Below are 26,938 nucleotides of genomic sequence, written 5' to 3' on the forward strand. Positions count from 1 at the left end.
GAGTGCATGAATGTGACTGTCTGTATGCGTGTGTGTAGGGGTGTGCGTGTGCATGCATGTGTGAGCGTGTGTGTGTGCGATTGTCTGTGTGCGCGTGTGTGTGTGTGTGTGTTTCCATGCATGCGTGTTTGCGTGTGTGTGTGTTCATGGGTGTGCGTGAATGTGAGTGTGTATGTTTGTGTGTGCATTACTAAGACGGCACCCCCTTCATAACAGCCGACACCATTCCGGGGTGGAGGGGATTCTTAATCCGTAAGATTTTCCTTCAAGGGTGAGCTAAAAAAATGTATAGAAAACACATTCACTCCTGCTGGACATGAACTGAAATCCTGGCCGTGTCTCCTATTGCCAATGGCTGTCGCACAAATCACAAACACCCTGAGAGACGGATCCCTGCGCCAGGTGATGAACACAGTCCTGCAGCTCTCCTCTTATTACAGCCGGCCGAGGATTATCAGGAAGCGCATTTAATTGCCTCGATAAATACACGACACTGGCAGAAAATAAATTAGCTGTGTTTTTTTATATTTATTTATTTATTTATTTTCCTTTCACTGACCCAGATCTGTCCGTTGACTCTGTAGAAACAGATGGTAATGATTGTTAAACCTCCAGCAATTTCTCCAGGCAATGGCTTCATCATCACAAGCCCATCGCAAGATTTCTGTGCAGCCCGCGAGCCAATAAATCCTGATTAAATATCTTCACCCAGATGAGCGCGGTCACAGGAATTCAGCAAGGCAAATATAGACATTGCCACGTATTGCACTATCAGGATTCCTGTGCGTCTTGTTTGTCCAAGGCGACTCGCATTCCAGAAAGAAGTGAGAATAAAGATTAGAATAGAGAATGAATATTACATTTGTAAAGTGATTTGAATACAAATATTGAATACTTTATCAATGAATTCAACCTAATTTAATAAGTGATACAGCTGTGAAACTATAGTGTATTTCAGTAAAGATTACTGTGATTAAACTCGACTTATGTTGAGCTGCTACATGAGATTTTAAGGTTCGCCCAACATATCCCTTGACCTCTAATCTGTCCTCTCCATTCTGTGATTCTGTGAACTCATAACATTAAGGTAAATATTAATTAATAAATAAACAGACATAAGAAAGTGTACAATCGAGAGGAGCCCATTTGCCCCATCGTGCTTGTTTGGTGTCCATTAATAACTTAAGTGATCAAGGATCCTATCCAGTCTGTTTCTGAATGTTCCTAAATTGTCTCTTCAGCCACATCGCTGAGGAGTTTATTCAGATTGTGACGCCTCTCCATCTTGAAACAGAAACAGACAGCAAAAGCAGTATTTTAATAAATATGAAAATACTTCTCTTAATGAGCCATAGTTACCTAGAGTAATGCAATGAGTCATTTGAAATATAACCATCTGGATGTTTTCTGTTCAGTGCCCAGATCTGCTTGTTCCACGCTTAGCTAAACCATTTAAGCCGTTCTGTGTCTGAGGGGATTGTGTCGGGTATCGTACCAGGCTTTAGGTCGTCTTAAGAGGTTGCCAGTGGAAATGTAACCAGTTTTGCAATGTCTCAGAGCAGTAGGCACAGTATCCCATCTCCCGTATGATTTCCAGAGTGGATTTCACATCCAATACTGTCAGCAGATTAACGAGTAAATGAGAAAGTGGACCCTGAATGCGCAGTGTGCGTCTCACTGCTGAAGATCAAAGTCCAGGTGTTTTTTAATCTTCTTCAGTGACTCGCTGTGAAGTGAAGTGCAGTGACGAAGACCACTAGTGAAGCGTCTGTCTTGACACTGAGATGTTCTCATTTCCTATTATCGGAGCACAGAACCCTCTCAGTTTTGTCCTCCTGTGACCCTGGCTGTTCTCCTAACCCCCCCTGTGTGCCAATCTGCATTTAATTGGTACTGGGAGGAGTGCAGTTTGTTCTGGTAAATTGTTCTGAGGCTGACACACCGCCCCCTGATTACTTGCAAGCAGCTGTTTGTACCACTGGGGCTGAGCTTGTGTGTGTCCAATCAGTGCCTGGGGATTCCTGAACACGCTGCATGCTGGATTGTCTTTTGGCGGTCCAAACATGACCCAATAACAGCAGGATTTGTGATTGCATAGGACAGCTGAGTACCTGAGAGGTGGTTCGCCGCGACAGTCATGTAATCGATCACTTTCAGTGTCTCAGGGATCAGAGTGCCTTAGATTTTTACTCTGCTGTGAGGCCGTTATTGCTCTTGATTGGTAAGCTAATTACTGTAGCAGACTTGTTTACTGTGTAGATGCATGGTTCCCAGATCGATTCGATAACGAAGCATAGTGGTTACTGAAAAGGGATTCGATTGGGACGGATAAGATTGAAAACATGGTGGTCATGAATCAGGCAGTTATCGATTTTCATGTTTAGATGAAACTCATGCATCTGCGGTCGTGGCAAGGATGGCATCCAGGTGCAGATTGATTGGAGTCAAAATCACTTTATCAAAGGAAATCATTTTGATGTAACCAAGCTAGCAGCGAGAAACCTGGAGAGCATCCACAGTCCATGCCCAGATGTGATATTGCAGCTGTCATCCATAACTGCTATGTAAGATTTTATTCACAGATGATTCTTACATGCTGTGGTTTGTACCCGATGCATTAAAAGCGGAGGTTTTGTATTTGACTGGCGCTAAAATAATTGAACGGCCTTGAAATTAATCTCAGTGAAAGATGAGCCTTTATGTCAAAGAGGTGAGATAACAGTATATTCCCACCTTGATATCAAAATGGATATCTTAAAAAGAAAAAGCTTTCAATACTACCTTCTTTATTATCTATTCCTCCTGTCTTCTGTTGAGTCCTTTGCTCTATTAATTGACCTGAATGTGGTGTTTTGGGCTGTGATATATATGCACAGAATAATGGTACATGCCGTGTGTGTGCAGATCACTCTACAGGAAGCTGCAGAATTGTGGAATAGTGTGTCAGTGATTGAATATGTTTTTTTTTCTAATGTTCAGACCATTGTCCTCCCTGAGTAGACAGATAAGCTCGTGACAAAGCAGCAGAGCAATATGTTCCCTGGTAGAGAGAACATGATGACAGACTGAACAGGAGGATACTCATGACAGAATGCGGCAGAATGTGATTAGATTTAGCTTGAAGGCTTATTTTTTTGTTGGGAAGATGCACGCATGATGTCATAGCCCTTTTCCCCATCCAGTTAATGTACTGTTGATGACACAAGCATCTCGCTGAGGGGTTGCCGTGCGTGAAAGAGCTGCGGCATAATCATCAGACTCTCGCTCCGTGACTCATGCCACTGCAGGAACTCGGGCTGGAGTTGCATTCGGACAGGCAGGGGTCCGCTGTGAGCTGAGGAATGAGCTCTAGAGTCTCTCAATGTGAGAAGGAAAGCGTAACGCAGCACAAGACCAGGCAAATCCCACTCTACAGTGCATCTCTCTTTTGTTCTTTTGTTATTTTTCTTGCATCTGTGCCAACACCCTTCTCGCATCTGGTATTGATGTAGATTGAATCTCCCATCCCCTCATAACTCCCAGCTCCCCTCTCATCCTGCCTTTCATGTGATGAAACCCACCCCCAAACTCCTCCACCACTGCCCCACCCCCCCGAGCAGCTTTACCGCGCACTCTGACAGCTATAACCCTGTCATTACTGCGCTACTGGGACTCCTCTTGTGTTGAATTATTCATATCACAATTTATGCAGGGAAGGGGGGGGAGAAAGAAAAAAGTGAGAAATTGAATGTTTCTGAAGATCTTGTGCCAGTTAATTGAACCTGATGGCAATCCAATTGAAGATGCTGTGAATGTGTCCCTCTCACTCCCGCATGGTGACGGCAGCAGGACGAGGCGTCGCTTCGCTGGATTGTCCTGATGCTTTGAGCTGCACCACTGTGCACTGTTTCCCCGTCACTCCTGGACTGCATTAGAGGCATTCATATTTCTTCCGTTCGCTTTCGTTTCTGTCTTCCCAGTCAGCCTAATGTATCGGCACAGTGTTCGACACCACAGCAGCCCCACACGCACAGGCCGCACACTTAACCCAATTCCAAACCGGCCGGCCACTTCCGAGCCTGTGCCATAGCTTGGCTTAACATCTGAGTTATCATGTTTTCCATCAAGTTCTCCAGAGCTACCAGCCACACTGTACAAACCACACTGACCAAGTGTAGGCCTTACCAGCCCAAACTTTTCACACGATCTTGTGTCATGAAGATCATCTGTTGTCTGTTGGGAGTGGGTTCATTATTTCTGTAGTTAAACAGAGAAATGTTCATTTGCCTAAGGATTTATCAGGCAACCCATCCGCCTGCTGGACTTCAATAGACAAGAAGAGGTGTTGAGCTGCTATAACACTTTCAAGACCCCTTCCTCATCAGTGGCTTTAGTGTATGTGTAGGACAGTTATCTTCTCAGGGAATACAGGATATTAGTGAGACTAGAGTGAAGAAGATACTGCAGTATTGTGCTCGCCCCAAGTCCCTCTGTTCGTCTAATTGTGTCATTTGTTTGCGTATGTGTGCGTTTATCTTCCCTGTTTTGTAGGAAATGAGACGGGACGAGTTCGAGCAGACCCAGGCTGCTAGTAGAGTAGAAGGCCTTTGCTGCGATGTCTTTCTGACCATTGCTCGTGTTAATTTCCAAAATCAGAAAAAGTTTTCCTGCTTTTGCCCCACTTGTGCGTTTCGAAGTTGCACGGTTTTTATCTCGGCGCAGCTGGTCTTCGTGACCGCAGGCGGTTAGTTTCCTCGGCTTGCTGTGAACAGATTTGTAGGACATCCCAGCCTTGGGGGGTCTTGCCTAAAGGTACGTTTCAATCACTTTCCCGCACAGTCGCAGAGAAGCGAGGCTGGCGCTCAGGAAGCGGGCAGCTGTGTGGCTTGCTTGAGACAAGACGGGACAAATGCTTCACGCTTCTGTTTCCCCAGGAATGCAGCCTTCATTGTCCCGTCCAAACTGCGGTATATTGTGTTGAACCGGCACTTTATCTATGCAGACTCTTCTTGTGTTTCTGTGCCGTATAAGATTCACAGATTTGTAAGACGCACCCGGGGACACAAATGGAAATTGGGCTTCAAGGCATTCAGGACAGAAAACAGGAGACACTTCTTCACACAGAGAGGCGTCACAATCTGAACAAACTCCCCAGCGATGTGGCTGAAGAGACAATGTGGGAACATTCAAAAACAGACTGGATAGGATCCTTGATCACTGAGTTATTAATGGACACCAAACGAGCACGATGGGGCCAATGGCCTCCTCTCGATTGTAAACTTTCTCACAGTTCTCACAGTATCTCGGGTATGCAAGCCACCGCTTAATAATTAGGCTATGTTTTCGACCAAAATCAATGCTTTTTTGTTTTCTGTTTATGCATCTTTCACACTTGTAATGCTTTTAAAGCTTTAAAGCCTCCGATTGCATCGCTGTCACCGATTTCTAACAACATGTTGATGTTATGCATTATAATAATATTTGTGAACGAAATATATATATTTATACATATGTATGTGTTGCGTGATTTGCTTTAATGTATTTTTGTTACAAACAATTAAAACAAATCAAGAAGGAAGAAAAACCTGTTTGAATTGTGCTTTGCCGTGGAAACAACACATTGTTGAAAGTATGTCACAGAAATAGATAAAGGAGGCTTAAGGGATGTCAAAGTTTTGATATGAATTCAAGTTTTGTTAGTTTTACAGTGAACTAGCTAGGTAACATAAATATATAAATATATTCCATGATCATTACACACAGCTCTCACAAAGGCAGATTTGGGTTATAAGAAAAGATCTGTCAGTCTGCAGAACCTTCCAGCACTATACTGACCTTCTGTATGTCCAGACATAGGGGGATGAGATCTGACTGTCAGATGTTGCTGGGACTCTGGATTCGGGGCATTCAGGTGTCAGAGAGGGTAGGGTCTTGAAAGTGAGAAGAACAAGTTTCTATTCTGTCCTGTGGGGTGTATGAGAAATATGAAACCAGCAGCGAAGATGCAGGAGGCTGGGGCGGGTGAGGTTGTGAGGTTGGTGTCAAGAAGCGCTGGCCTTATATCCGTGGACGAACTGACACCTGAAGATGGTGCTCTTCGGTAAGACGGCAAGAACAGCAGCGCAACAATCCAACCTAGAGGAGAGCATGGAGAAGCGCCTGTTTTATACAGATTGAACAGGGCGCATCGAGCCCCGATTCTCTCATGCCTGGAGAGAGTGGCCTCCTCCCTGGACAGGATCGTTTGAAGCGCCTCACGGATCCCGGTGTTCATCGCATTAGGTAACGGTGATGTGTAATTGTTCTATGAGGACAAAGATATCTGTTGAATGACCTATGAATACACATATATACATAGTTTGTTGTGTGAGCTTGATGGCCCGGCCCAAATCAACCTCTGAAACTGAGATTAACCATTAACGGATACAATTCCCTTGTGGGTGGAAAGAAAACCTATACTTGGACAGGCTCGAGTGGGTTGAAATGTTCACTTTACTCTTTGGTCTTTCCACAGAACCAACACTCATATTAATCTAGAATGTGTCTGTGTTTTGCCCTTTTATATTTCCTGTTTGATCAAGTGTTATAAACTGAACCTCTCACTTTCTGCACTTCCTGACACTGTGGGTATGTGCTTGCCAACAGGGTTTGGTGTCCTGTGAGTTCTCTCTCTCTCCCCCTCTCTCTCTCCCTCTCTCCGCCCCCAAAGCAGGAATTCCAGATGTTCTCCCGTTGCCTTATTTGGCCAGAGTCTCAGGTAGTGCAGCGCTGTGCAAGTTGAAGCAGCTCTCACTCGCTGGGTAAAGATCAGCAGATAAAGGTCTGAACAGGAAATTGGGGGGGTGCTGCCTGGAGAGGAGGTTGGATTGGGAGTTGGTGAGTGCCAAAAAGCTCTCTCTCTCTCTCTCTATTTCTCTCTCTCTCTATCTTTCTTTCTTGTGCTGCGGTGGAGTCCCAGAGGCGCACATCGTCCACTCAGCCACCGCATCGGTTTAACCGACACCTGCTGAGAGGGACACCCAGGGACTGAGGTCTGGGGTTAAAAATAGACACTTTTTTATCGTTAACTTCCCAAAAACAGCCCCACTCTCCCACTCAGAGCTCTCAGCTACCTGCCCTCGCCGTATCAACAGCCTCCGCACAAAGTTTTACACACCGCAATAACCAGAGCCTCCAGAATCTGTGTGCCTTTCCAACAGAGGTCTATTCATGTGCCGTTGTTATTTATTTGGCTGACGCTACTTCCCGAGCTGACTGGCATTTAAGAGTAAAAAAAAAAAAAAAAGCGCACCATGCACAGTGGCTTAATAATAGATAGGGAGGAAGGACACCCACCGGCTACAGTGATGCAAAGTGCCTTGGGAGATGTGAAGGACGGCAATGCAATTCGCTGGAGCAGATACAGAGATAGTGCCGGAGCAGGGAGGATTGATAGCATTTACTAAGAATACAGTTATATATATACATACATTTAAATAAAAAACACAGGCAGATCCATCAGACAGATTATGCAAATGGTGCAAGCTGTACGTGTTGTGGCCTTAGCTGTGAGGACATCACACTGTGTGACAGGGGTCTGAGATTTGTGCTCAGGTGGGCCGTAGAGCTGCTTGGTGGGGAAGGGTTTCTGTCTGGAACAGAGCTGGGGTTTTCCACTCTGCATTGCTCTCTACAGCTTTTGTGATGAACCAGTGTGAGTGTGTGTGTTTGAAGAGCCATCATTCCACTGCAACCGTCAGGATTTTCATACGTTTTACATAAACTGCTGGTATCAAAATATTTTTATATTTTGCTATTGAAACTTTAAGCAGTGTCTTTATACAGACCCACAGAATGGAGTTTCAGATCCGTGACTTTAGATGCATAAGGGTCTTTGATCACCCTGAAAACGATCACAACAAATCTCCCAGCCTTTTTTTGCATTCTGCAGTTTTGACGGGTTCAGCCCGATTAAGATGATTTCACCCTGATGATGAGGTCGACACTCACGTTGTGTCGCAGTCGTACCTTTAACATGACTGTGTGGATGCTGCGCTGGGGGCCAGCGGTTCTCCTTCTAATTTCTAGAGGGAGTTTAATTACAGCCGTGTGGCCATGCTTAATTGTTCTGCTGTAGTGAGGCGCATGTGGCAGTCTGGCAGCCATGGCTATTGTGTGGACGCCCACTACTCCACCCAGTTGACTGCGCTGGTGTAGAAACATACTGTAATGGTTGAGGGATTGACAACTGGTTAGACAGAATCCATAATTTTCTTATAGGTGTCTTTTAAATATGGAACTGCCTTAGGTAGATCTCATCTGTTAAGCAGGTAATTAGTTTAATTGCATAGACCATCACTGTGACCCTAAAGGACAGAAGTGCATTAAAATAATCCCAACTATTTTGGTTAAATTATGCACACCAATAATGATGATGCAGTTGCTCTTTGAACTCCCTCTCTCAGACTCTAAAACAAGACTGAACAGGAAACCTCAAAACTAAAATGTTCTAGTAGTCAGTCGAACTGTGTGTGATAGTGATTACAATTCATAATAAGATTGATCCCAAGAGGAAGAAAAAGGTATTCTTATATTTTAATTACTAGTTAGTCACCTTGCTCATGCTATTCTCAAATTTCCGTCACCACACCGAAGCAAGGTTTGGTGCTTTTGTCACTCCGGTATCTGAGCTGTCCTTGACTATCAGATTGTCGTTACCTCTCACAACACAGTGCCTTGGCACGCCACAGCACAGCCCACACCTCTGCAAAAGCCTGGGCCCTTCTTTTATTATTGTTTTTACCATCCAATAAGGAAATTAATCCTGTGATAACAGCGGAGAATGTAATGGTGGATGCAGTTTATTGTGTAAACAAGCATTTGATCTTGATTGGATGGAGGCTTAGTGCTTCTGAAATGTCATCCGTAGCAGTTATACTGGTGAATTGTTCCTGCATTATCACTGTACTGTAATATACAGTCGCTGGTTTTTTTTTACTTTACTGAAATGTCAGCCATAAAATATACCAAAGTGATAGACATGAAATGAGTATCAAGGCTTCAGTGTTTTCTTTCCTTTAATCAGTTTGAGCGTGTTCAGCCTGTGAACGTGAGGGAGGACAGTCCACTGGGCTGCTGAGCTGATTATTGTTTTCCCGAGTTACTGATGATCCAAAGGTATTCTGGCAGACCTGCTAGCGGCCAGATTGCGATCGGTGGAGCCGTGTGGACGTGTGAGGGGGTGTGGAGGGGAAGACAATGCGGCTGCATGACTCACTCACATGAATCAGTGTCCGCCCCTGAGGATCAAAACCCACGATTTTCTGATGTCGTTTTTTACTATCTCTACCATAGGAGAGTTGGCCGCCTATGGGACTCTATACGGTTGATATGTTTGTCATTTAAGTAAGATTATGTCCCTACGGTGTGTTCAGGCTGACTTTTATACACAGGTCCAGAATACATATTGAGACTGACGCCACAGACGTACGACTGAGAAATACGGTGCAGCCGAGCACATATTAACAAGTGGAGACGGATCAGATTCACTGTATTGGTGTTTTCTGGACTATCCATCAAAGCAATAGAGACTCGACACTCGTAGCTTTTCTCTCAAAAGCAGTCGTTTTTTCTCTTTAAGATCTTGCATCACAGATCTCTGCTCAGACTGATACTGAGGAAATCCTGTTTAAAACCCCCAGCACTGAGCATGATAAATTGGGTAATCTAATAAGGTAATTACATTGATACTGTATGAAATCAAATGAAGAGATAGATCCTTCAAGGCACAGAGCAGACATGTCAAGTTTAAGTATTAAGTTTGACATGAGATGTGTCTTCACCTGTAATTCAGCCTCACTTTGGCAGAATTGCACTTTACCAAGTGTAACACAAAACCTTTTCAATATCATAGCAGCATTAGACAAAGTGTTTCTGTTACTCTGTTTTGCGTGCGACTGTGTTTGACCTCTGTATGCCGCAGTGCTTTTACCTGCACATGCTAGATCTCTCATACTGGGGAAATACTGCACAGTTTGTTGAGTCTCTTGGTGCACAGATGCTAAAACCTCTGTTTAAAAGCTTTCATATTTGGTCTCGGCGTAAATATCCCCTTCTGTCTCGGCATAAATATCCCCTTCTGGCCAGTCACCAGCGCAGTCCCCTGTGACGTCCCTTTCAAGGCAGTGTTTGCTTGATAACCAGCTGATAAGTCACAGTCAGCGCAGGGAGACCGTTTTGCTGATATTCATTTACAGATTTGTAGATATGCTGGGGCTTACTTGGAGCCATGAACACATCTCCTTCATCAGCGTCAGACATTAGGGCGGTCAGATAACAACCCATAATAGCAAAGCTGCGAGACAGAATGGCAGTCGGGGGAAAACAAGCATTTCGAGACCCTATAGTTGGCCGATTCAGGGGCTGTGTGGCTGTTTGCCATTGTAAGAATGATTCTGATAAAGATCCATGCCTAGGCTGGCTTAAAATGGGTAATATACCAACTACAACGATATCCGTCATTACCTGCTGCATTCTAGTTACCTTTCTGTGGTCTTTATTTTGGGTCAGCATTTCATCAGCCTGCGAGAATCTACCCTTGAGCTTAAAGTATAGTGGGTTAAATAAACAGGCACAAATCTAGACCGGACTGGGGTCCTCAGAGCAGCTCGGATGGAGGTCGTATGCGCTTCACAGACAGAGAGGACATTTGTATTCTCGGGTGCACACCGCTTCCCACTTGCCAGAGGAGGAAAGAGCCTGTCTGCTAAAAGGCTGTCATGTTCTCAGCTCTGAATAGCCCTCAGTATGCTGGTTTGCTCCGAGAAGCTGATAACGGTGTTTGTCTTTGGAGGTTTTGCCCTGTGCCTGTTTACACAATCCAATGTCCATGGAAAACGTTTAAGATCTCCAACCTTATTTCAAGAATTGTAAGTTATTCTCCATGCCTGTCGTGGAACTCTTATTATTTTGTCTCCTCCTGTATTTATACTTTTTCTTTCAACAGAGTGTTTTGAGGAGAAGATGTTTCTCTCCTGGCAAAGTCCTGCAGAGCTTAGAAGAATGAAGAGGCATGGGTGGTGGATTGTCACTGTCTGTGTTGCCGCATACTAGAAAAAGGGAGACGAACGAATAAATGAAAACCTGCCCCCAGTTTGACGTGTGCTCACTTAGACACATTCACCTTCATTCAATTGCATCTGAAAGAGACGGGAGGTTGGAAGATAAGTTGTGCCTGGAAAATAAATCACACAACGAGAGCAGCTGGAGTGGAATGGCTGCAATGCCTGCTTTCTCCAGAAGAGGGTGACATACAAATGCAGGCTAGAGCTCAGCCCTGCAGTTTCCTCAGAAGCAATCAGGCGAGGTGAAATCTTGGGCATGCATGATATAGATGGTTCTGCTATTATACCACCAGCCCCCGATGGCTTCTCTGTGGTGTGGTCCTGTCTGAAGATGTTCCACTGAATGAACATCTCACACTGCAGACCTGCGTGAGAACTTGACTTGGCTGCGACCATCTGAGCATCTCCTGGTCTCAAAAAAACAAACCTCTTTTGATGCTGAGCTGCCAGCACTGCCCATAGCTCTGTGTTTTAGCCACGCTTGCCTATTTGGGTCTGTGGCTCTGGTCTCATGACTTCCTCTGTAACCAATGCAAACTCGATTCGCATGCAGCAGCAGTCTGACCAGTTCTGCACGAAGCCCGATTCACAGATGCTGCAGGCGTGTCTTTTACCGCACAGCTTTTTATTCAGCATCCTTTACTTCACACATCAGTCAACACCCCACAGCAGTGCAAAAGCATTGTACCTACATTTTATTACCAGATATGCTTCAAAACAACTCAGCGTCATAAAGACCATTTTAACCTGTAAGGCAGGACCAGACTCCACTATCTGTAACTTTACAGTTTAAGGAATCTAAAAAAACACAATGTAGAGCACCTGTACAGTATCTGCGTTTTGCCCAGCTATGGCATTAAATACAGGTTTATTAACTAGTTTAAAACTGCAAGAGAGAAAAGGTCACTGAATAGCATCAATATGCCTTTTTAACATAACAACTGTACCATGAATTTCAGACATGTCTCACTGAAAGCACTATTTAAAAATACAGCAGGAGTGTAGAGTGTGGAGTGACAATTTTGGGTCCTTGTCCTCAGTAGGATGACTTTGAGACGCATTTGAAGTCATTCTGCATGGCTGTGCAACCAGAGCTATGGATTCCAAGGCAGTGACTTGCAATCTCTCCGTGTTACACTAAGGCAGGTTCAACTGCTTGTCTGCATTCATCATTTCCCAGGTGCTGTGACCAAAAGACGCCAGCTGATGGGTGTTAATATGCGCTGGCGATGAAGCCTCAAACACAGACCTTAAAACATGCCCTGAGATCGCATGCTATTCGCTCTGACGTGGGCATGCATTCAGAGTATTTTTGACGTGCAAAGACACGTATGCATGCTGCACGTAGGCTGTTGACTGGCTGTGCTGCGAGGCTCTTTAAGAGGCGGGGCTGGCGTGTGTGAATCCAGGGTTTCGCAGGAGGAGCGCGGCGCTGTGGCTTTCAGCAGCGGAGGCTCTGAGTGAGTTGCTCGTACTGTGCTGCTGGATTAGCACCACTGCATTTTACTACACACTTCGCTAGTTTTTCAAAGTGGTGCAAGAGACCCGTTTTCTACACCGGCCCGGGGCACTGGAATCCCATCTGAGTTTCTCCTTTAGATTTAATTTTTGCCTGCTCTGATTGCAATCATTGCCATGGCTTCCGACGAGCTGGCATCCAAGCTGACCCGGCGGCTGCAGATCGGGGAGGGAGGGGAGGCAGCGGAGGCAGCCGAGGGGCCGGTGGCGGAGAACGGGGCCGAGGAGAAGCCGGCCACGGCCAACGCCGACTCGGAGCTGGGGGCCAAGCTGCTGCGCCGGGCGGACCTGAACGACGGCGTGGGGGAGCATCACCAGCCCAGCATGAAGGTGTTCAACCCCTACACCGAGTTCAAGGAGTTCTCCAGGAAGCAGATCAAAGACATGGAGAAGATGTTCAAGCAGTGAGTGGCTTTTCTTGTCTTTCCACTGACCTGTCCCCGCAGACGCGCACCGTGCAGCCCAGCGTGGCTCCAGCAGCCCGGGGCTGACAGACTGGGCACACTGGCAATGGGTCTCCTTACCCGGGAGAAACGTCAGTCCCACCGCCCTTTCACTGCGTCCATTGCTTCAGTGCACTGGCAGTGCCGGACACCCCTCTCTACACCGGGGCTCAGTGCAGCCGCAGCGGCGTCCCGTGTGTTAGGATAGGGGTCTGTCGTGTGGCGCAGATGTCCGCAGCTCTGCGCAGATCCACCAATGGGATCGGCGGGATTGTGCAGATCTGCGCAGAAGTGAGGGAATCTGCGCCACAGTAAAGCGACCTGTAATCACATCGGTTCACCTCGACGCGCTCCGCCAGGTCCCTGACCTCAACATAAACGCCTGTGTGCGGCTGACAGGTTTGCACAGTCAAACGCACGCAGGTTCAGTTATAACGCCAGTGTCACACGCTGACCGCGCCGGACAGTGAAGTGACCGCTGTGGAGGCACGTCCCCTGTGACGTCACGGCCCTGAGCGCAGCGGTGCGTGTTGATCCACGCGTGTCTCCTTTCCGGTTGGCGGGTCGCTTAATAAAGTGTCCAGACACACTGACACACACACACACACACACACACACACACACACACACAGCACTGATCCGCACACAGCACATACCACAATAGTGATCGTGACTGTGCCAGTCCCACACCGAGAGGCTGGCCCTTCTCACTGATGGGCAGCAAGTTACCGTTGTGTGTTACTGGGGCTGGAGCTGTGCCCGTGTGGACACACACATTCACAGGACAAGACCATGTCTGTGTGTGTGCCGTGACTAGTATAGAGAAGCCCCCTGCTGCACTGCTGTGACCCCCCAGGCCCTCAGTGCAGCCCCGTCCACATATCACCGTTGTTTCACAGCAACGCAAGTACAAGCAGCGGCTGGAGGAATATAGGAAGCTCCGCAGTTACTGCTGCTCTTTACTAAGAGACATCCTTTTTTGGGAAATGTGCAACTTCTGCTTTGTAGAGGTGGGGTCTGTAGCTGCCAGCCGCTGTGTCACACTGGTGACTCAAATCTGTGAGTCCAGAGTCTGAGTCAGAGCTCAGTGTGAGGATGTCCTGTATGAATATGGTCAGAGAGCAAGACTGCGTTGGACATGGCAGGAAAGCACACTCTTATCCTGAGGGCGGATGATGCTGCCATAGCGAGGGGGGGTCCGGGCGTGTGCACGGGGGGCAGTTCTTCTACTGCGCAAGCTGCTCTTACCAGACCCAGGCACGAAGTCAGATTTTAACAGGAAAGGAATGGAATTAGTTCCTTCGAGATGCCTAGTTGACACCTGGCTTTGAGCGTCTTGCGGTTTGCAGGTCCAGATGTCTTACTTCAGCCTGCAACAGGGCTACAGAGGTACACCACTGAGGGTGACGGTAGCCCTGGCAATATATCGCATTGCTATGCCTGTTACGTTTTATTCACAATACAAACATTCAAAAAGTAAATTAAATGCACTTGCTACTAAACAATCAAACTAAAATAGCAGTGCTGAGTCCTAGAGGTCTTTAGCCAGGTCTTCCCAGACCTAAACAGGCTCTTTAGGGTGTTTACGCAGTGTCCAGTTAAAGTGCCTGGCTTGTGTGTCATCAAAAAAAAGAGCCTCTGCTGCCCCACTGTCCTTTGCACAGCATGCAAGTGAAATAAAAAGTAAACTTGATTCAGATGTGTAAAATATAATCTTATATCTTGTTTTCATCGGTAGGGTGTACAATTATTGGTTGACCCTTACAGTAGGGTGACAGTAGGTTGGAGTGGCTGTGTGTCCCCCTGACCTATCCTCCACTAGGACACAGACCCCACGGTGTCCAGACGAACGTGATGGCTCGTCTTCGTAGTCATCGTGGGATATATTCGCACTGTGCTTGTGAGCGCCATTGAGACGCACTACTGGACTGAGCTAAGCAACAGAAATTGAAGCAGATCAGGTTGCAGGCAGTGACATTTATAAGACTAACGACAACTGAAGTTCAGAAGCTAATTTGTAATTTTTCCACTCAGAATGACTGTTTGAAGGTTCTAATGTGAATGAAATACACGACTTAATTGGGGAAGCGGTGGGCCCTTGGGTCACAATATTGTGGAATAGAAGGAAGAGAATTAATCATCACTCTAGCATGAAGTCATCCTTATGTGAGTGATCGTTAGATGTGAATGCAAAGGCCCATCACAGAAACCCAATCTGCCCACTGTACCGAGAGGTTGCCCAGAGCGAGAGCCCATGTGTTTTATTGCTGAATAAGGGGATATAAATACTTTAAATTGGTGACTAATTCTAAGTGACATCTTGATGTGGGCATGAATGCTATAAAAAGTGAGCCATGACACCAGCCCCTCATTCTCCCACTCTGCACACCTACACCGTGTGTATTACGGCCGTGTCAGGTGACCGCAGGACCGCCCCGCGCTCGGCCAGTAGACCCGTGTGATTGTCTTTCTCCTGCACTGTGCAGCGCCTCTACTTTTATTGTGCTTTTCAAAATAACCTTATATACTGCTCTTCCATCCAGGGATGATAGACAGATCTGTGTTGAGTTGGCAGTGTGGAAAGTGCACAAAGAAACTGAGAAATGAAGTTTGGATATGTGTTCTTGCTCTTTACTTTAGAGTTGTTTTTTGCTCAATCGTCTCTTCAGCCTGTTTAATATCGCGTCTTCTTTTTCAACAGAGCAGTCCTGTTCTGTCCGACACTATCCAATGCTCTGAGCGTGGCCTACTTATCATCCACACATGCAGTCCTGAGTCAGGGTGCTCAGACTCGGGAGCTCGGCAGAGGATTGGCCACGCCAATTACGTTTGACAACTTACAATTAAAATTCCTGCAAAGTTCTGGCTGAGCTTTTGAGTCTGACGAGGTGGGGGAGGGGGCGGCGGCTAGGTTGTCAAAGCCAATAGGTCTGATTCCTGAATCCATTCAGGCAAGTGGTGGATGGTCTGTGCCAGCTCTCGGACAGATCTTCATTGTGCTCTGCCAAGCAGCCTGCATGGGAAGCGGCCCCCCACCCCTTGTTTACAGTCCAGCCACCCAGTGGGAATTTGCCCGTTTCTCTGTGCCCACTGGGACACAGGGCCTCTTTGTGCTCGGGGCTCTGATCAGGCCCGGATGGAGCGAGGCTTGGGAGTTCGTGTGCGCGACAGAGGGACCCATGGTCTGCAGGCTGTGTGAAGACCGCACGGCCAAGATACAGAAGCACTGGATGTCTTTTTATAGTTTTTGGCTGGTGTTTTCGGCTCCTTTGCTGATCCTCCTTGGGTTATTTGATATGCAAAACTATCCATTCTGCAGAAACAAGATCTGAGAGGCTGACTAAGAGGAATTATACCACAGAGCATTTATCTATCTATCTATCTATCTATCTATCTATCTATCTATATCTATCCACCTTAGTTCAAACCGGAAGTCCCAGAGCTATTCACATCTGTTTGAAAAGGTTTCCAAAGAAGAGGGGGAAGTGGTAGGAAACAGCCTTTAGATTGCCACAGCTAAAACACGGTCCTAAAACAACGACCCTGCTCTTGTGAAAAGGCTGCAGAATCTTTAAACCTGACTTGATAATATTGAAGTGCAGTGTCGAATGTATTCAAGAACTGAGAATCAAACTTCGCTGCTCTAGGCGGCGAATGTTATCCTCTTTAGCCCCTGCATTATGGAACGATCTCCCGAAGGACATTAGATACAGCGGGAGTGTTATTATTTTTAAATCTCATTTGAAGACTCATTTTGTATCCTGCGGCGCTTACTGTTTGATATCGGTACGTCTGCATTTTAAGTGTGGCTTTCTAGTGTTCATTGTTCATCCAGTCTGAAGGGGTCCGACTCCAGTGCGGTATCATGCCTGGAGTGAAGCTGAAATACCTGGGCTTGTAAACCTGAATGCGATGGAAAGTATTTTACCCGTCTCACGTCTTCACAGAACTTTAGAATAGCAGATATCTGAAGCAACAGCGAACACAAAATCCCGAATAGCTCTGATCATCGATTTAGCGACAAGGAGATGCGGTGAATCACAGAAATTATGACACAGTCTGCTGATCATCACGTTGGCGCTGTAGCTGCTGTTTGTTTGCTTGGTGTGCACTACGAGACTGATTCAGTCACCGTGGTCTGAAAGTGTTGAAAGTGTTGAAGGGGAGGAGATGCGTGCGTTGCAAGTCTTCACACCTGCCAGTCTGACCCGGCGCCATGGTTGGGGTTTAGCGGTGAGTAATGAATGAGCTGATCCAGTCCTTGGCCTAGCATGAATTCCTTCCCCGAGAGTGTGTGAAGAGCAAGGGAGTGCCAGCTCTCTCTCCCCTCTAATGCTGAGTCTCGGAAGCAGACCGTTTGTGTGCTGTGGGATAACAGCTTCTAACTCTGACCGCTCCAGTATTAATTCCACTGGGCCACATTTGACACGTCTCCACCACGTTTTCAGAAAGTGGTTCCCTTGAATTCCCTTGAGACCTCTCCTTCCTCAAGGGGGCAAGATGATGAACATACTGCAGGTGACCGGAAAGATAACTCGTTCGTTTGTTACGTAGCTGTTCCGGGAAAGGAAATAAGAAATCGGTAGATGAGTTGCAAATCATGCCGACATAAAAAAGTTCCTCTGTATCTCCCCGGGAATCGTGAGTGATGGCACACATTTTTCTCTCCTGTCTGGCGTTTATCTCTGTGACAGAGCAGTCAGTCCCAGGGTGACGGGCATTACTGCCTCAAGAATATCACCATCCGATTGGTTTGCACTTCATATAGCCGAGGCTTTTTTCTTGGGACTCTTTATCAGTAAATTATGTTTTCCTTTTAAAATTCAGGGAGAGACTCCATTATACCAACCTAAAAGCTTTTTTATTTTCTTGAAGGATTGCTCTCTGTGTGTTGTATGCAGTGTAATAGATGGTATGCGATAGCTAGGAAGCAAAGTGTAGCAGCCTCCCTCGTCTTCCAGAAAAGACCAGACCCGTCTAACACACTGTGACTGCCGTGACACTTCAAGTCCTGTCCTGGATCAACCAGTGGCAACACAAATATGGAGAAAGAGAGGGGGGGAGGGGGAGATTTTTCAATGGTACACATGGTAATGCTGACCAATCAAGCCAACCTCGGTCTGCTGTAGATTCCTCCAGGTCTCTCGGGTGTCTTTTCAATCACTGGATGAGCGGTGGATGATCACAGTCGCCTTGTGAAGTAAACCAATAACCAGTTTCGGTTCACGAGCGTAGAGCAAGGCCTGAAAGGAAAGAAAGAAGACGTGCAGCATACAAGGGTCACACAGGAAGTGCTTTCAGCGTTGCCTGTCCCAGGGATTAATCATTAGTCACCATCAGGGTCAGAAGGTAGTTTCTTTTTGACGCTGCATTGTTACACAAACGAGCCTGTGGCGGGCCCCTGTTGAAATGGTGAGGTTTATTAATTGAAGTGACTGTAATGGCTCATGAAAGGTCTATAACTCTGGGGGCCCCGACTTAGAAGTTGCAGGCATTGGGCCAAGGAGATTCAATCAATATGTTTACAAATCGCTGCTGCTTCCCCCCTGCACACGTGGATATGATATCCATAAATACATTTCTACAGGCCGTGCATTAAATCTGCCCCCCTCCCCGCTTTCACGATCCGGGCTCTGCTATTGCAACACTGCCTCGCCACAGCTTGCGCTTCACTTCCTGATTGAAGGCGAGGGTTTATTTCAGTAGTTGGCGTATATCTCCTGCTGTACAACCCCCACCCCCCCGAAGAACAACATCGTTGATTAGAAAACCAAACCACAAAAAACCTTTCTATTTCTCCCCCTCATAATATTTCTGTTCGCAGCACGGCCCCCGATCTTCTGATTTTTTCAACAGTCCACAGTAGGGAGGATTATATAGCTGGTTATGGTTACACTATTAATTATCAACGAATTCTCAGTTTTTCAGAACACCGTGCGAAGGGATCCTCCGTGGTTTCTCTCGTTTGAAAGAAGGGAATTTAGTCTAACCAGTAGTTTTAAGTTTTTAATGCTCTCTTTTCTACCTTTTTAAATATTTGCCTGTGATTGTTCAGCCTTTGGACAACCGTCTATATGGCATTTGGAGAAAGCTGTACTGTGGAATAAAACCCTTAAAGAATGGCTTTTCCCAGGAGATTCAGCCACTGACCAGCGAAATGGAAGAGGCGGGGGTAGCTGCCCTGGTCTTAAAAAGTGGCAAGTTCATCTAAACTGTATTAGGATGTACGTTGGGCTACAGGATTGTGTAGAAAAGTGCAGTACAGAGTAATATTCCCCCTCTGTCCGGAGTAAAGGCCCTGACACAAAGCAGTGTAATCATCAGTGTGAGTGCGTGTCTTCTCATTGCGTGTCAGTGGTCCCCATTGCCTGTCCTCCCACTGGCACTCGCGTTATCCTCTTGTGTCTTTAGACACTGCAGGTAGCTCTTAATGGACACCTCTGGGGCCTAGCTAGGCTGCACGGGCTCCCCACTCCGTCGCTAACCTCGTTAAATTGTTCTGGGCGGCTGACGTTCAATGCTCTAACTCCAGTTTATGCCCTTCCGCCGCGCCGCCGACTAATAACCCCTCACTGTTCACAATCTGCTTACTTCTTGGGGTTTTTTTGTTTCCAGGAGGAATGGAGATGAGACTCCCGATAACAGTAAAGCCCTTTCAGGTTGCACCAGCTGGAGGTGGTCAACAGGTGCTGGTTGAGTCAGACCGGCTGAATTGGATGCATTTGCATCTGCAGACAGGTTGAAATGTCAGGAAGATCTTTTGCATTTCTGCTTCTGGGACAGTTAGATTAAGAATCATGCGGCTTATAAAACAGGAAAGCGTTCTCATTGTTGCGCAGCACGAGGCTCGCACCCATCCCTGTCAATAACGACGTTTCTATCTGAGCTGGTTTATACAGTTGTATTTCTACAGGACTGCTGGCTGTGAAACTGCGCTATTCCACAAGCACAAGCAGTGGGGGCGGTTTTCTAAGCTTGGTTAATTAAACAGGACCGTCAAAATCGCCCGTCACAGTTAGACTGTTTACAGTTTCCCCAGAGGTCATCAGGACGGGGGTTTTCTGGTTTCTTAACAGGGAAGACAAACAACGGAGTGATCCTTTAATAGGGGGCTGCTATGAGGTTTACAGCTGCCCTTGCAGGGGAATTCTCCCTGGTGCTGTGCCCGTGGTGGTGCGATTGCAGTGTCGCGCCGATCGCTGTGACTCAGTGTCTGTTTAAATATGTATGGAGTTGTGGGAGCCCCCTGTGGGGAGCCGATGCTTTTGTTTGCAGAAAAAAAACACACACACTTCCTTCATAGGGAATTATAAGCGACATAGACAGGCTGAATAGTTTATATTGCCAATGACCACGGTGTGAGGACTGCAGCAAGATGTGAGCGTGTGAAAGTGACGCCTAACAGGGAAATGTTGGCAGAGCTCTGGTCCTCGAATAATAATTTCCGATTGCGGTAAGGCGTTTAGTGAAACCGGTTTGCCCTGTTCGTCTTCGTATCACTTCAGGCAACCGCAGCTGTAAGACTTGGAAATGTCTCCACGGCATTCCTGCAGTAATGTGGCCGTCCTCGGTGCGGCCCTCTGTGTAACTAGGCTTGATCCTTATCTTCATTTGACAGCAGGCCTGACTTCAAACGCAGCCCCTGGCCTGCGCTTCTGTGACCTGCGGCTACTATGTTTCAGCCAAGGTGTGTGTGGGTGGGGATCCATCCTCTGGGTGTGAAAGTGCCTCTGACAACAGCCTGCGCTCTCCTCTGGAGGTGTTGGCAAATCCACAGCCTTTCTGCGAGAGATAGAGTGCCTGGATTCACCGATCGGCCCAGTTTTGCGAAAATTTAAAAATAACTTGACTCCAATCCTGCCAGGTTTGAAAACAGCACTCTGAGCTATATGGCCTGCGACCGCTATCAGACTTTACAGGCGGAGGGCTCTTCTGCACGTTGTTTGGCAGAGCAGGAGGAAATATGACAAATACACCACGGATCGTTTACACTCCGAGTCTGTGAAGCGTAAGCAAGCATGAAATATACTGCGGCCGATGTAGGCTTATGCCCAATAGTCTACAGCATGAACACCATCAAATGCCCTGAAAAGGCATTGAAAGACCCAAGAGGAAAGTAAATCCCTGGTCTCTTTAACCGACTGATGCAGAGACCCGGTCCCTAGCGCTACTACGTCACCCTGTTTGTAAGCTGCTGTCGTCCTCTCTGCCTGAAGGAGATCCCTGGTGTGAGAGCGGTGGGGGTGGGAGGATGATGCCCCTGTCCGGAGGTCAAACAGGATTCGGTGGCAGTGGGCCAAGGTGTTTTCTCGCGCTCCGAGTCCTCCGAAGACGGATCAGAGCCGTGTGGGGGATTTTTTTGTTTAGTTTTTTTCATATTTTCTCTGCTGTCTGCATCTGTCTGGGATTAGGTAGCTCAGTAGCCCTCCATAACAAAACATTAAGCCTCTGACGAGAGCAAGAGAGAGATGGGAAGAGATGGAGATAAATGGAGAAAGCCGGGATTGGTCTTTGTCTCTCTATAAAGGTAGAAATGGGGGAAATGGCGATCCTAAACCAGTAGAACCGGTAAACCACCTCCCATGCCCTCCGGTCGTGTGCCGCGTGGTCGTTCTGACCGGCGTCTGTGCAGCGTGCTCTGCCAGGCCGTCTCTCGGCGCCAGGTGCCTCGACCGCTGAGCGCTAAATGACTCGCACTGTCAATTAACTTCCTCCCACAATGCTGTCTGTTGCAGTTGGCCGGGGTCTCATCTCTCCTGCAGTAAGTCTTGGCTAATAGGCTGATGACACTCAGTGAACAGGAACTGCCGATTCTTTAACCTTGCTTAATGAACAGCTCGGTTCGAGGTTCCCCTGCAAAGTCATAATGTGCCTTGAAGTTCTGCCCTCCTGAGGACAGTGGTGCCCTTGGACAGTGACCAGCAGAATGTGCTTCATCTGTAACCCCCCCTCACTTGTCTGCTTCTCCTGGGTTTTGTGTGCGTCTGTGTGAGAAACTGAAATTGTACAAGACTGGTTTAATCTCAGGGGAATCAGTTTAACTTTGCAGCAGTGACCTAACAAAGGGCTTCCTTCCTAGGCTGTGACCTTGACAAATGCAGCCACTGGGCCCCAATTCACCCAGTTCACCTGCAACTGCAGCAGATCCGATGGGAGCTTTTATTCCTGCCTAGTCATTTTAATAAGGATGATAATTAATATCCCATGGCAGTTCATCACAATGGCTTTTAAACCAATCATATCCAACAGCCAACGCCTGCTCTGAGCTCAGGCCGCCTCTAGATACACAGGGTTGTGCCCGGTCGGAGAACAGTCAATTCGAACCCGGGCTCGCCGAACTGAACGTCTCGTGAAGCCGGTAAATCGGCTTCATCTTTCGCCTCTCTGAGCTGCAAGTGAGAAGGAAGGCATGGCAATGTTTGTGCAGTCTGGCTGATGTGCAAACAGGAATGTTTGATTTTTGAGGTGCCGTCACGCTCCAGCACTCCGGCTGTTCAGACTGGCCTGCCTTCTGCTGCCGAGCTCACGGGCTGCTAAGCGAGCAAGAAGAGGAGTAGTTCAATAATGCAAGTTACACTTAATCCAGCGCTTGTACCCCGCTGTCCCGCAATCCATACGCCATCAAAGGAAGTGCAACGGAGAGATCGAAACTCAACACGGCGTTCACGCTTTGGCGTAACGGTCTTCTTCTGAAGAGGCCAAAGCTCTCTTAAGGCCCTTATTATCGGAGAGCCGAGTTCAAGCCCATTCCCTGTCAGAATAAACTGTTTTTAACTGTCCAGTACAATCTCCGTTTCATTTCCTCACGTGCATAATTGTCGACATCATTGCAGTCTTCTGTTCGGGGGGCTTGACGGCTGCAGACTCGGACGTGTTAATTGAACACTGGTTGACCGCCGGCTGAAGGCTTTGTGAAGGTGCAGTGTAACCGTGTGGCCGGTGGTCCTTTCCAACGGGCCGGATGAACAGCCTGCTGCGATCCCACCCGGCGCAGAGGCAGCGAGGCTGTGATGGAGGGCAGGCCGGGGGATTAGGGCTCTGAGTGGCAGTAATGAGGCGAGATCTGCACAGGCCAGAGCGGCTTGGCACAATGCAGCAATTGTAAACGTCTAATACCTGCTGCTTTTACAAGTGCCTCGCATTGTGTTAATGGACCCTTGCAAGAGTTTTTGTGTGCTCTTGTTCCAGGAGGCATTTCATTTCTGGATTATAATAATTTTGTAATCGGCTACAGACTCCCACAGCCTTTCTGAGATCAAAGGGACACCGAGCGAGTATAACTCAACTCATTAGGATTACAGTGGTGGGCTGGTACTGTACACAGTCTGCAGTATGAATCTGGAGACCAGGGGCCCAAATGTTTATCTCTTCTGTATATTGTGTATTGATCTGCAGCTTGTCCGTTGTAGGGGGGTTTATAGGGGGTGTCTCGGTTTTAATGTTGACAGTGAATGCAAAATGCTTTTGTACACCTTGCGTGAAAACAGCAGGTAAATCGGATTTGTCTGCGACTTTAAGACGGCAAAGACATTTTAATTCTCTGGAGGAGAAGGAAGCAGAGGCCGTCGATCTTGGTGCAGAGGCTTAATTAAGGCTGTAGGAAAATTGCGAATTGCTGGTCAAGAAGTTGCAGCTGCTGTGGAGTTGTGGTTGTGGTGCGATCGTAAATCTGTACACTGTGTACGTATACACTTGATTTCAGGGCAGATTCAGATCACTTGTTCTGAAATTACGGTAAGAAAAGAACAGCAACATACAAATGCAAACGCAGAATACGAGGTCTTCAAAGTGCCTCCTTGTTGAGCTAAAGCATTGCAGACTGTGTGCAGAGTTGCAGCTGAAATCCCCTCCGAAGGAACCTGCTGTTCTCCAGGAGCCACGGCCGGGTGGGGGGACCCTGGGCAGAGTTGTTTTGATCCTCCCAGTGTTGCTTGGCCGCCGCGCACTTCTGCATTCCCAGTGGGAGATTTGGTGATTTAATTATCGTTTTAATCACCACTTCCTCAACCTCCGCTCCGCTGAGCTGCTCAGACGGGGCCTGCTGGGTGTCACAGTGGCAGTTTGTCAGTGATTTGGATATTGTTACCCTCTTTGGGAGCCCCCCCCCTCTGATAATTAACCCTCTGCTTTTGTAACGTCTCGTCAGCTCTTCAGAATGAAAGGAGAATATTTGAAAGTCTGATCTGGCTCACGTCTCCCCCCTCCCCCCTCTCCCTGAGACACAAAGCGACTACACCCAGTAATGAAATCGCTGCAAAACCCCGAGGTTGCCTGTGTTCTGCTTTTGCAGCATACACACAAAATAAGCTTCTCTCGGCTAGGCAAAGTTCTCACGTTGAAAGGGGGGAGGGGGGGATAAGAAGAATAATCTGGATTTTTCTTTTATTCTTTCCCATTTTTTTTTTCCTCCAGAGTTCTGCTTTGATCCCTCTAAACCCCTGTCAATAAACCGAGTGCTGCTGTCCCGACTGTGGGAGGATGGTCTGAGAACTGTTTTCTCAGAGTTTGCTCTCACACTCCCGTGCTTGCCAGAGTAACCACAACAATGCCGTTGCACACCGAGCCCTGACTCCAGCTAGACGGCACGTAACTTTATGTAAGCAATGCAGAACTTTCTAAACAGTTTCACATAGCACTGTTGATTTTTATTTGTTACTATTCGCCCCAGGTTATGTGTTTGATATGTACAGAGTCGTAAGATCCGCTACTTGGCAATGCGGCCGATGCATTCTCGTGTACACTCCACTCTCTGGTACGCAAAAATCCCAGCTGGGCCGGTCAAGTCAAAATCAAAACTGCGACCCACCCAGTAATTAGCGTGGAGACGTTCCCCTGGGCCTCAGGCAGACTGAGAGTGAAATGCTGGGAATTTGTATCCAAAGGGCAGGTTGAAGGTTTGATTTGAACTCGGCCCAGGTTTGTGACTGTGTGGGTGTGCGTCTCTCTCTCTCTCTCTCTCTTTCTGTGTGCGTGAGCTTGTGTGTGATTGTGGGGGCTGTGTGACCGAGTCGTTGTCAGGAGTGCTTGTCTGAACAGGTCGTCCATCCTTCTGTAGTGCAGTGCCAGAGACTGGAGCCTCTTCCCTGGCCCACGGGCCTCTCTGCGGGCCCTGTCTCTCTCTGGTCAACACTGGCGCCCTGGCCTGGGGAGCTAAAAATAACAGCACTTTCAGCCCTCGCTATCTATAGCCGTCTCCTTATCCAATCAGGGGGCTTAAGCACCACCGATTAGTCATCAATCCTCTAATCCCATCTGGGCAGGCGAATGGGGGGGAGGAGGCAGCAGCAGCGCGGCGCTCCAGTCGGGGGCAGGGCTGCCCGTTTCACACCACCGACTGTCGGCTCTCGCATCAGGACCCATACCCCCTGCAAGGCCTACGTTGTCAGCTTTTCCAAGTGAGTTTTCCCCCTCTGAAAGGCAGTAGACAGCTGCAGCTTTCAGCCCAGGCCTCTGTTGGTCACGTGGTGTCGAACTGAGATCTGTGAATGGAGTCCTTCTCACTCCTCTGCAGCTTCGCCCCAGTGTGTTTCTGTCGAGTTTTAGTATCGCATTGCTGCTGCAGCTCTTGCTCACGTGATCTCTCTTGGCTCCAGCTGGGTCTGTGCAAATGTGTTGTCTGCAGTCGGGCCGGTTGTGATCAGGCAGGTGACTTGTGTTGCTCACTTCTCCTGTCTGCGCCCTCCCCTTGTGCCGACCCTGCCGAGTAGGATCTGTGCACCGCAAAGTTGTTCCCGTTCCGCTTTTCTGACCTGGTTACTATGCTTTGCGTGCAGAACAACCTCTCTGGTTTCAGTAGAAAGCAGTAAATAAGTGATTTCATGAATGGAGGAGGGGATGGTGTCACAGGTGCTACAGAGCTCAGATTTACAACCCTTTCTGTGTGATCCAGAGAAGCGAGCTGCAACCCTCACATGAATCAAAACTCACCTGAGACTCCCTGGTAATCCCCTCCCAGTTCAAAGGGACTGAGACATACAGGGTGTAGAGATTGCCAAGGTTGAACGGTAACAAATCTGGAGAAGCCAGTGATAAGCAGACAGGAGTGCCTCAAGGCTTTTCAGTGTTAATGTTCAACCAGGTTATGGCTTCACCGGAGCTGTGATGGCGTCAAACGGCACCAAAGCAGAGGAGAGAGAAGAAGGGCTTAAATTGGGAAGCCTTTAACTTCCCAAAAAGCCTCTAACTCAGAGTGCTCTCTGTGTCGTACATAAACTATTTGGCAGAGGCAGCATTTTTGCCTCAAAATTAATACCTGTGGTTCTTCTTAGCGCTGGTCCTGGGGCCCCACTGTCCTGCTTGCTTAAGTTCCTGCTAAGCTCTCAATTACTTAATTAATTACTCAAGACCTTAACTAAAGTAATAATTTGGGTAATCACAGCTTTATACATATTTTTATACTGTTGGGTAAAGATAAACATATAAAAGGCTCTGGATGTTTCACTTTTTGTAAGCGAAACACTTTTTTAAATGTCAAAAGAAGGAAAGTATTTGTTCTAACAGTTTTCCGATACTTAAATCAATCAATCAGGGCTGAGAAACTCAATTATATGCCGATAAACTAGACCCCCCACCCCCCAGGCATAAGAAGCTGGGAGGTGAGTCGCACCTATGACAATGAGAGAGAATTTACACGCCTTCTCAGAATTCTGGCCCTAAATCCCACAGGACACCCCTGGGATGTGTGTGTGAGGCTGCCGGTATTTGGAAAGCACCTTTGTGTCCACGGTTTCTCTTTCTGAGAAGAAGCCACTTGCGTTACAAAATGTAAGGCTTTTTAATGTGCCCTGCTGTTAAACAGGAAGTGGCTTTCCCCCCGTCCGCCTCCCTGCCTGGCTGAGATGTCCTCTAGTCCATCTTGACCTAAATACCAGAAGAACCTGCATCAGTTTTTGACAA

General features: G+C 47.4%; 1 protein-coding gene across 2 annotated transcripts in view; it reads left to right on the top strand.

Moving 5' to 3' along the window:
• Positions 1–26,938, top strand: part of LOC136714197 (EF-hand domain-containing protein D2) — an 84,278-nt gene that overhangs the window by 34,432 nt on the left and 22,908 nt on the right. Inside the window, exon 1 of one of the 2 annotated variants that reach the window (XM_066691549.1) lies at positions 12,395–13,003. The exons of the other annotated variant lie outside the window; for it this stretch is intronic. Within the exon in view, the coding sequence (XP_066547646.1) occupies positions 12,717–13,003 (287 nt within the window). The 5' untranslated portion in view covers positions 12,395–12,716. Of the gene's footprint in view, positions 1–12,394; positions 13,004–26,938 lie in introns of those variants that run through there. 2 annotated transcript variants of the gene reach the window in all.

This window comes from Amia ocellicauda, chromosome 18 (genome assembly GCF_036373705.1).
Source record: "Amia ocellicauda isolate fAmiCal2 chromosome 18, fAmiCal2.hap1, whole genome shotgun sequence".
Classification (NCBI taxonomy): domain Eukaryota; kingdom Metazoa; phylum Chordata; class Actinopteri; order Amiiformes; family Amiidae; genus Amia; species Amia ocellicauda.